At 39.6% G+C, this 11939-nt stretch overlaps 1 protein-coding gene across 9 annotated transcripts in view; it reads left to right on the top strand.

Moving 5' to 3' along the window:
* Positions 1–469: 469 nt before the first annotated feature.
* LOC113156108 (calcium-activated potassium channel subunit alpha-1-like) overlaps positions 470–11939 on the top strand; it is a 74621-nt gene continuing 63151 nt past the window's right edge. For all 9 annotated transcript variants that reach the window (XM_026351011.1, XM_026351010.1, XM_026351013.1 and 6 more), the window contains exons 1-2: positions 470–1362; positions 11297–11440. In XM_026351011.1, the coding sequence (XP_026206796.1) occupies positions 1129–1362; positions 11297–11440 (378 nt within the window). In that variant the 5' untranslated portion in view covers positions 470–1128. The remainder of the gene's footprint in view (positions 1363–11296; positions 11441–11939) is intronic.

The raw sequence follows: 11939 nt of genomic DNA, 5'->3' as shown, positions 1-11939 counted from the left end.
CACATCATATTATTCTAGCTGCTTTTCTCCTGTTTGTTGACTCGATTAATGAGTTTCCTGCAGATATTATATTGTTTCTATTCCAAACTTCAGTAACATTTGAAATACGTTGGAGATGCTGCTATCATTAAGTGTGAAGTTTATATTTTCAGGAGGGTTTGTTAAAAAAACATATACAAACATCAAATTAAAGACAAATTGAGCTTAAACCAGTGAACACAGCACTGAACGCCCCTGGTTGGAAATTGGTTTAACATTCAGAAGATGCGTGTTGCTCGTTTAAAACAGTTTCCCCAGAAGTAAGAGTTTCAGGCTTAGGTGGCTGGAACCACAAAGTTACAATCAAAAATTGATGAAGCCGTCACTATAAATAACCAGACAGACAGATAAGCATCGACGCCCGCTATTGAAGGCTCCTCCCCCGCTACCTGTAAATCTGCGATGCCATCTTCCAACAAATGAACGTGACGCGGCCGCCCGAGCACCGGACAGCAGGACTCCCTGGGACCGCTCTTCATCCCAAGGAACCGCCATTTCCCTAACGAGACGTCGGTGAGGGTCTCGATGAAGTGACACCTTCACCGTGGGGGATTCCGCGCATGCAACAGCGTGCGGTGCGGTGCGGTGCGGTGCGGTGCGGCGCTCAAGTAGCGGATCTGCCGAAAGCTGCGCTGTGAAACAAGGTGGAGGAGTGAGTGAATCCGTCGACTGGCGAGGACAACACGCCTTAAAATAACACTTGTACAGTTTTATCAGTCCGACTGTCGGGGAAATTGTTAGTTTTTGAGGAGTTTGCAAGAAAGTGTGATTTGAATTTTCCATTTTTACGCACAGATCAAAGACATGAAGCTCCGTTCCAGCCACAGACGCGCGTCGTGAGGCGCACGACTTGATATCTCTTGTTTCAAAGGAAGTTTTATTGACATTGGCTCATCTGTCGTCGTCTCAACTTTTACGTCCCTGCAAAGTGAAGCCAGATGAAAAGGCAGAGGAGCGGAAGGTGGCTGACTTAACATGGCTGAGCCGCTGGGGCATCAGGGGGCGCTGGTCGGAGCTCCCCGAAGCGCCTGAATCCCAGTTGTGTTGATTGTTTTGGGGGGGGGGCTGGCAGGTTACCAGAAGTCGATAATGCCGAAAAACCGGGAGAGATTCAACCCGGATCCGTCCATCCACATATCCAAGATGAACGTGATCATCCCGTTCTCAGCAGACGTGCCCTGTGACAGCAACGGCCAGCGGATGTGGTGGGCTTTCCTCGCCTCCTCCATGGTCACTTTCTTTGGGGGTCTCTTCATAATCCTCCTGTGGAGAACTCTCAAATACCTGTGGACCGTGTGCTGCCACTGTAACGCCAAAAAGAAGGTACACCTGCTCATTCTGCCACAGCACCACTCCTCAGTGAAAGAACTTCTAGGCGTGAGAAGTGTTTGCAGACAGTTTAATTTGTGGAATGGGCTCCTAATGAAATCTGTTTTAAGGCCTGAGCATGACTGTCAGCTGCAAGTGCGTGACTCTGTATAACGAGCTTTGCAACTCCTGTCTTACAGTAGCCTAAGAATGAACCAAACCCTCACTACCACACTAACTAGACATGATGTGCTGGGGATGGTTTATAGTTGTAGGAGCAGCTGACACTTGTTGATCGACCACCCTCTGTTCTATTAGCTTGATGCACATAACAGTCTATATATTTTAACATATTTATCACCATTTCACATAAGACTCAACTGAAATCAAAGACATCATAGTGGATACACATACAAAAAAAAGGTTTTGATTGCTCCCCATTTCTTGTATTGCGTTAATAAGAGATTATTTTTTATAGTTTGGATTTATTTAGCTTAAATGTTATAGAGGTGGATGGAATTTCATTAGTGTTGCTGAAAACAAATATTTTTTATTTAATTTTATTTTTAGTTAAGTGTCTTATTAACCAGAGTTCAGATAATGTGTTTTCTAATTTGGAAGAAACCTCGATTTAAGATATTAAGACCTACTGTAGATGTACCAGAATATAATTATCACAATTTCTAAAAGTGAGATTCCTGCTGTGTTTCTGCTTAATGTGAATTTAAAATAACGTAGGTTCCAGTTATTTAGGCTCTCAGCTGCACACTGAGGTGTGAGCTGCACATTTCTAGAGCCCATCAGCTGCTGCTGCTGCTACACAGTTCAAACATTCTCAGTTGTTCAGTTCGCTCACATTTTGGTGTGTATCTATTGTCCGGATGGAGGTTAACACTTATAGCACATTGTGATCCTCAGAAATAATTTTCATTGCATTTAAAGCAGACTGCCCTTCGATTTTGTGCCTCACAGTTGCTACGACACCATCTACCCGAGGCCAGCCGCAATCCTGCCTCAGGAAACGGTTCATTTCTGTACCGTCAGATAAACTGTATTTTCATTTTTGTAAATGATAAAGTTTTATCACTACTCATCGTACAAAGATGTACTAAATGATAAAGGGACCAGAAGTGGAGCATTTAATCTTTTTACCTAATCACGAGCATCCATCTCTGATAAGCAGGGAGAGAAATAGCAATGGGTGCATGCAGGGTGGTGCTGACCTTTTAAAGGAAGATGTCTGTATCGTTTCCAAGCTTTGGCTATACCTGCTTACAGTTAGGGCTGCAGCTAATGATTGCTTTCATCAGTATTCAAACTGCAGATCAATTAGACGGTATAATTCATCACTTGTATCTTTATACCTTCCATGATTTTCCAGGACCAAAGGCAGTAAGATTGCTTGTTTATCTACCAAACACCAACAATCAAAGCATAAATATACTGAAGTTACAGTGATGTAAACCTTTGAGAGGATTTGTCTATTCGAGAAACACGACCCAAGAAATGTGAGATATTTTTTGCCTTATTTAAAGGAATCCATTAGCTTTCAGTCCAGTTTTATTTATTGATGCACAAAAATAGAGCATCAGTGAAATAAGATCAGGATGTGGTTGTTCCTATCACAAACCATAGTCGAACAGTGTTGAGGAGAGCGAGTACAAGAGAGCAGTCAGATTTTGTGTTTTGCTCAGACTCGTCAAGCGAAGCTAGCGAGCTCCACCAACCTGTTGTGCTAGTCTGTAGGAGTCAGCCAGAGATGGGTCATCTTTTTCACTTCCCATCCTCCCCTCTCTGCGTTTTGCTTTCTTGGCATTCATTTCATAACTCCTGCCCTGTCCTCTCCTCATTCCGCTTTTTTTTCCCCCCATGCAGGAATCAACCTTCCTCCAAAGTGTCAGAAATGCAGAATCAGGCACATACGGTATGTGCCATATAAATCAGTATTTGTGTTGCTAAGCAACTAGCAAGCAAAGGATTTCACCATAAGAGTAAATCTCTCTCTGTTATGCAGTTGTCTCGGCTGTGAGATGTGGCAGGTTGTGTTGGAGGAACACCTCCCCACCCTCTCCCAGTCTGTGCATGTCATTAGCAGCCCAAACATGGAGCTTTCCGAATATTGTTCATAGATGGCGGTTGATAATCCGTTTCCTCCATTTCTGATTTTCAGTTTGTTTGTCCTCTCTGCGGGGCGTTCGCTGCCCCAGTCTGTTCTGACACTTCTCATGTCTCTGAGACTGAGACTCCATCTCTGTGGCTCTGCCATCCTAGTCTGATGTAATCAATGAAACTCGTTGTTTGTGGGATTCTGATGAATGATCTCTATTATCTGTCTGGGAGGAAGAAAGAAATGCTGTTCATCATTAATGGCGCTGCACTCACAATGGGAGGATGACGGGAGTTGTGGCAGCTCCTCGGTTATGTTTCAGTCTCGGTGTGCAAGTCTCACTGAAGGAGTGTGATATCATTTTTTTTATTCAGCAAACGTTCAGGAGAGCTGTTGGAGGCCAGAGAGGCCCTGAATCGTCACCTGATGACAATAGATGGCAAACTTGGCCAATGCAGACTGAACAACTGTGGGTTGGCATTAAATTTGGCCAATATATACACAGCATATATTATAATAACTTCACCTAATCTCCTGTTTTTCATGTTTACACCATGATGAAGCTGATAGTTTTGGTTTAGAGCTAAATGTCTTTGAATCTTTTTTTTTTTTTTTTTTCATAGAGGATAATTTCTGTTGATCCCCTTTTCATAAAGGGCCATTGTCAACTATTTTCTATTTTTATATCTGCTTACAATTACATTAAAGCATTAATATTTATTGAATGTTTTTATTTTGTGCTAATTAGAGAAACCTGGGTTTTATAGGTGTTCTAATGTTTGCATGCTCTTGTTTTAGGCTCTTTTCAGGTTATATGCTGCCAGAGTGCCTTGTGCATCTTCTGGCAGTGACTCAGAGCTCTTGGATATGTCAGGTGCTCGAGGTGGGTGGGGACTGGGTGGCGATTGGAGGATTCAGATGGAGAGTCACTCTCGTGGTGCTTTTTAAGTGCCGTCTGAAAAATTGTAATTATGAGACGAGTGCTTGTGATTGAACGGTGGTAATTACGAGTGAGCAAGTTGGAATAGCTGAGTGGCACTTTGCCGTTGTCTCTCTCTTGCGCGCACACACACACACACACACACACACACACATACACAAACTGCCATTAAGGCAAGCAGAGTGAATGTTAATCCAACACAGCATCAACTACATCAGCTATCATAATTAATTTTGAAAGTTTGCTATTTTTGTTCACTGTTTTTAACACAGCTTCACTCTTTGTTGCATGATTCGAATTAAAACCAAAAATACAGTCTGATTTGGTTTGAGTCCATTTAATTTTATCTGTAAGCCAGGAGACCTTGAAGATATCGCACTTAATACTCTCGTGAACTTAGAAGAAGCATGTGAAGACGACATTATTTATTTATTTTATAAAGCTTGTCACGACTGCCTCTGTTATTTAGCCTGTCAGTCTTTTGTAAAGAAGACATTACTGTACATTGTTACGTTTGTCTAATTGGCTGTGTAATTAGTTAAACAAGTATTAGCTGCTCAAGTTGCATAATATAAGCAGCATGCTGCAGTTTGACTGTCATTGAGCCATCTGGGACACAACAGGTCTCAGATTAACACAAATGTTAGTCATCTTGAATCTAGCTGCTTTTTGACTGTCAAAGAGACGCTGTGTGGTAGACAATGTTTAATGTGTAATTATATGCACAGTTTTTTATAGTATGTATTTTTTAACCTGTAACAGCTCTAAATCAATATTGGTGCTAATTTTTTAAGTGCTATTGTAGTTTTCATGTTGCACACACTTCACTGTTTGCTATAATGTTAATCAACAGCTGAGTCATTCATTGTCATTCACACCTGAGCTGAATTTAGCCATTGACTGGAGATTACCACCCTTTGATGTATGCAACTAACCAAATAACTACTGTTCTTCATGAGTGCAAGAACACAGGGCATAGTGCCATACAGCATGTGATACAGATACAGTCTTTCTTTACACTGCTGAGAGGCCATATATCACTATGAGACTCAGGCTAATTTTCAGGAAGTTTTTCCTCCTCTGAGAATGTCTTGATTTATTATTAATATAAACTATATTAATATACGTTTCAATAATTGATTCCCTTTTGAAGAAATTGTGTCACAAGCCTCATGTTCTGTTCTATTTTAATGCACTGAGCCTTTGAGAAATGATCGTGGAGGATCATGAGAATAGGGTAACAGTGTTGATCAATGATCCGTGCTGTCGGGAGGACCACATTTAGGTGAGATAGTGAAAGCTAAATTTGGAGACTCAGACTATTGATCAAAGTGACAAAGAGCAAAGAGGAGATGTGCTGTAATGGCTACATGTACTGATCTGGTGTCTGTTGTGATTAAAAATGCATTACTTTTGTCTTCTTTCCATTTAATTAAAATAAAGTTGAATTAATGAAGATTGTTTAGCCTTTATGACATGCAGGGAGCTAACTAAAAGAACCTTTACAAATGTAGACACACATCAACTAATTATAACTGAATTGTTTTTAACATGCTTGAAGGATTTAAAGATATAAATGCCAAAAAATGCTGCTCTTCATCGTGACCCTGACAGTATCTTCCTGCATGTGACCTTATGATGAAATCAGCTGTCTGACCCTTTTGAAAAATTATAGTACAGAGGCATCTCATGAATCAAGCACAATTAATCTTTGACCTCTGTCCTTACTGGCATTAAACTCTCACAGCCAATGTGTTCACAGCATACATTTTTAGACTGTGCTGGAGGATAACGGCGTGATGCCAATTAAGCCTGCTTAACGCCTATCACTTTCCTGAACATAACCTTCGTCACTTCATTCATTAAAATAAGGATTTAATATTCATTGTTTATCACTCAATTTCAATTTAATACAGAATTTTGTTTCAATCCTCAGACCTTCATTAGACAAACTTCATATAAACGACAAATGGTGTCATACTTGGTATATACAGTATGTTGCTGGATAAAATCACAAATTGGAGATTGCTAGGAGCACTTCACAACAAATTAAGGTCAGTGAGCTCTTGCAATTGTAAACAGGTGTAGTGTAGTAAATGTACCAGTGCTACAGAAAGTAACATCACATCACATAAGGCAGTTTTAGACCTTAGTCCCAAATTAAATGTAACTGAACCAGCTATTATTAAATTAAACCCCTTTTTCGAATTTTTACCTTTGGTTTTGTACTCTCTTTGAGTTGGGACAGTTTCGGGAGAGATTAAAAACAGGCCTTAATTGAAGGAGTAGAGGGTTTTACCCTTGTTAACAGTACTGATAAAGCTCCAAAAACACATGCAATTAGATGTTGTCTTTCATCTGACTCCCCCGCATGTTAAATACCCTGATCTTTAAAAATCTTTTCCCCCATTTTACAATGCTGGTGTTCTGTCAGGACTTTGGTTATTATTTTAAGTCTCAAGTGTAAGTCAAAACTTAAAATCTGAATTCATAGGAAGATGAGTGTATGTAAAGTTATTGTGGTTGCTACTACTAAAATAGACAAATATTATTTTTAATATATGTTTAATGAGAATTAGAACATCACAGATATCAACAATGTTTTTCTGTATTCACTTCTAAGATCAGCAGCCTGCAGACATAAAAATATTTATAACAGAAATCTGTGTAGAAACGCTTTTCTTAGAACAACTAAAAAATCTTAACTAAAGCATTTTAGAATATAATTTCCTTAACTGAATCATTCAACCCATAATTCACTTGTTACTAATCATTCATAAAATTTCATAAAGGCTGCAGGTGTTATTATTTATTAGCTGAAGGATTTAAACGAGACTCACATTCTGCAGCCGCGCTTGTGGCTCTGTGAAGTTATTAAAGACAGCAGTGCTTCCAGCTAAATTATGTAACTTGTAAGACTAAATTATGTAACATAAACACGCTAATATGCTAAATTGCTGGTGTTTAGCAAGTTCATGTTTGTCAGATTAGTTTAGCGTGTTACCATGTTAACATTTCCAATTATACAAACAGCACAGCTGATGCTGACATGATTGTTGAACCTCACGAAAGCCAGACAACACAAAAGACCATTTAAATATTCCTTCATTGACTTTAAAAATATATATGTAAATATATATATATATATAGATATAGATATATATATAGATATATATATATATATAGATATATATATATATATATATAGATATAGATATAGATATAGATATATATATATTTATATATATAGATATAGATATAGATATATAGATATATAGAATGATTTATGTAGGTAGCTTAAACATCTTCTGTTGTTATACTGTAGCTTCTGTGTAATGTTTTCGTATGGTGTTAGTTTACAGTGCTTGTCAGATGGTCGAACAGCTTTTGAACCGGAGGCGCTTCCGACCATGGAGGAGACACAGTATTCTTCACTGTTATTTCCAGTTTGCTGCCATAAAACTAGAGGCCTATAGCTCTATGTAGCTGAACAGTTTAACCTTCATTCAACAAGCTGCTGAGTGACAAGGCAAGTGTGTTCATCTTTCCTTCAGTGCCTAACTCACGCTGAGAGCCTACTCTCCTAAATGGGGATTCAAAAGTAGAATTTTTCTCAATATTTATATATATATACATCATATGACCTTGGAAGCCCTTTGTAGAATGGGTCTCAGTGCAGTATTTATTATATAATACATGCTACAATATAACTACATGCTACTTATACATTATAGAAATCACTGCAAACAGCTCATACCTGTTGCTGCGGTACCGTAACATTTTCTCTTCAGTATCTTATTGGCTGCATAAGCCTCTAAGTGACCTGGACGTGTTATTGCGGTGTTATCAGGTTAGTGCTGCAGGGCTCTGGACAGGCTGTAGGAAGCGTAGCATGGGCTGCTGGTGCTGTGCCTGGCTCTGACTAATGGCTGTGAACATGATTGAATTTATTCATGCAGCCAGCTATTTAGTAATAATGACGGAGGTTCAATAGTTGAAATCTGTGGTGTGTGTGGGTGGGCAAAAGCTGTTTTTACTTTTAAAAAAGGTATGGAAAAACAAATTTAAGACAAGCTTTTCCACCTCAAAATGTTTTTACAGTGTTTTCTGCCATCTCCGATGATCTCACCACTAAGATCAGGAGAAAGATTGAACCGCAACAGAAATCTGAGTAGAGACACTGAATTTTCTTAGAATAACAAAATATCTCAAATCATTTTAGAAACTCTTTTCATTAACTCACTCGTTCAACAGTTACTGGTCATTCCTAATATTTCAAGAAGCAGATGTTATTATTCATTAGGGCTGCTTGACTGAGTTTCTTCCTGCAGCCTGCTATTTAGTGCTAATGATGGAGTTTGAGTAGTTGAAATCCGTGGGTGGGCAAAAGCTGTTTTTTATGTGTAGAGTAACTCATTTTATACAAGTTTATTATTTATTTTCTGAAACTCAGAGATCACTTTTTCTTCACAATTTCCCTTGGGGAGATATCGTACAATTTAATCTACCACCATTCATTAACAATTATTAGATATTCAGTGCATAACATATTATTCTAAATGACAAACATTTTGAGTTTGTGAAGATTATCACAAGTGTAATACTTATGTGATGTGTAATGTGTAATGTACTGCTAATGTCTATCTGAAAACAGTTTGGATTTGTTTGTGTTTTGTTTATGACATTACCATCCCAATACTTGATAATACTGGACTGGATAACCACAATGTTCCCCATATCGAGGTTATTTTCCATGTTGCTAGCTTAACTTTTAGTCATGTCACCTCTTTTTCATGATTGGACCAAAATATTTGTCTTTGATACTTGATTTGACAGTAATATAGGTATAATGTGTAATATTCACAAAATGTACTGCTTCACATAGACTCATAAGGTTGTGATTTACTTGTTTTTGTGTTAATTATGAAAATGAAAAAAATGTTTTGTTAGATTAGTAATGTGATAAGAGCTCAGCAGCAGACATCCCACCCTGTAGAAAATCATTTCAGTGAGGTGTTGCTTCAGTCAGTGGGGTAAGGTGGGGGTGTTGACACCGATGAGCTACACTCTATACCGTCCCTCAACATCACACATGCACAGTGCATGAAAGCTGCTGCTGCTGCTGCTGCTGACAAACCGCTCGCGCTGTTCCTTCTGTAGACGTATAGTGTTACTTTCTCAATGTAAAGACATGTACAATGACAAGGGAGTCCTCTTATGACAAGAACAGTGGGATATTATACATAAATTGTATATTGATCGGGGTATTGGGGAGCCCCTATTAATATGCAGGGGAATCCTTGAACTACTGGGAGAGGTGCGATGTCTGCAACAGGGTGGCAACGGTTGCTGAGGATGGACTCTGTAGCCTTTAGTTGTATGCTGCTGACATAAATGATTGATTGATTCATTTATTAATTCCTATCCATTATCCATTCCTATTTAACAGTAGTTCTGCACTCCCTTGCATCTAATGATGATTTACAGTGGCGTGAAAGCTCAACACATGTTGCACAGTTGCACGCCAGGAGTTCTTTGAAGCTGGCGGCGAATGAGCAATAGTCCACTCTGCATTTGGAGAATGTGACATGTGGCTGTAAACGCAGCGAAAAAGGCTGCTGTGTGAGAGCGCACGTGCCCCACATATTAATGGATACAGTTGAAAACAGTTTGTTAATACAGTTTGTATAGTAAAGTCCATCTTATGAGCAGAGCTAGAGGAGAGAGTGATGTGTGACACCATTAAGGTAGAGGAGGAATAGGATGTCACAGGGTAAGAGTCCAAGTCATGTTAGCCTCAAGGCTTTGGGGTGTTACATCAGGGAGCATGGCTAACCTCTGTATCCTGTCTCGATTTCCTGCTCTGTGAATCATGCCAGTCCTGGCAGGCAGACAGACAGGCAGAAAGACAGGCAGAGAGACAGGCAGGCAGGCAGGCAGGCAGGCAGCCCACTCAGTGGAGCAGAAACACCAGGAGCTCGGTGGCTGCCATGGATACACTCCTGGAGTCTCTTCGCTGCTCTCGCTCTGTATGCTCACTGCATGTGTGCGTGCATGTGTGTGGGTTTATTTGGGAAGGCTTGAGCCTGGTCACTATATTAAGAAGGATTTATCTTTGTGTTTTTAGGTGGTGATTTTTGGTATTGAGTTTGTTTTTGCACCGAACATCAATCATAGGTGGGACTTTCCACTAACAAAGTTTGGATTTCTGTACATGGCACTCCTGTATGCCAACTTAAAGCTGATCTCATCAGTGCTTTTCATTAAGACTGGATAAAATACACATCAATAATTTGAAATGTAACTTACAGTAGCAGTATTTTCTGCTTCCTGTAGTGTTTAGGACCTTCTTTTGCAGCTTGCAGCAGTCAGCAGTAAAATCAACAAGGCTAAAGATGAACCATGATCATAGGACAAGAGTCTTTAAGTCTCAAAGCTGGCTGACATGATGCATATGTCTCTGACATGGGCCCCACCCTGCTTTCACTCCCACCTAACACTAGGTAGCTGTGGAAATTTCAAACTCGTCACACATTGATATTAAAATAAATAAATATTCTGTCTCTCTGGACAGTAGGAGAATTTGACAAAACCTTAACCAGAACACTAACGTGAAAATGAGGCTCTATTGGTCTCAGTGTTGTGTGTGTATTGCAGTATTGCTAACGCTCAAACTGCAATACACAGTTTTCTTTTCTAGTGCTTGATTTGATAGTCTCCTCATGTACTGTTCCTAGGGAAATTCCTTTATCATAAAGCCACAGTGGGTCAATCTACTGTATGGTAACAATCAGTGGTCATGTAAGAACTGTTATTTTTCTTGTGCTCAAAGTTTTTGAATACATAATTTACTTATTTTTAACTCTGAATAAGTGCCTGATTTATGTATTGCTTTCCTTCAGGAGGTCCACCGGATCACCACAGGCGATGGCATCAAACGTGCCGACAAGGACGATGGGGCAGCAAGCGAGGTGGGCTGGATGACCTCAGTCAAAGACTGGGCCGGAGTCATGATATCTGCTCAGACACTGACAGGAAGAGTCCTGGTGAGTTCACACTCAGTCATCATCCTTCGTTTTTATCCCTGACTGACATCTCAAGCTACTTTAGCATACACGTAGCAGGCCGTTGGTGAGATGAAGCATGACACTCAGTCACGATCACCCCCAGACTTTGTCTTGACAACTAGACACTCAGGTTGAACTCCCTCAGAGTGTATTTATCTCTCTGGGGGTTTTGTAAAAAATATATACAGTATGTTATCATAGGACAAGCCCATGAATGTTCTTTGAATTGATTTCTGCTTTTTTGATGTATAAATGTACTTTTTTGAGGCGTGTATCTTGTAAGCTTATCTCTCATATAGGAAGGTAGACCCATAAAACAAAACCAGTTCAACAAAAAGGAGATTTATTGGGTGTAATAAGATCATAAACCTCACAAGGATAAAACACATAGAGAAACAGATTCAGATGGGAGCACGAAGGGAGAAAGGGACATATTGTGTGCAGTTAACCAACTGCATTGGTCTGTTGACAGTGTCAT

Source organism: Anabas testudineus, chromosome 19 (assembly GCF_900324465.2).
Source record: "Anabas testudineus chromosome 19, fAnaTes1.2, whole genome shotgun sequence".
Lineage (NCBI taxonomy): Eukaryota > Metazoa > Chordata > Actinopteri > Anabantiformes > Anabantidae > Anabas > Anabas testudineus.
Note: the sequence above shows the minus strand (reverse complement) of the source record. Positions and strands in the feature narration are given on the sequence as shown.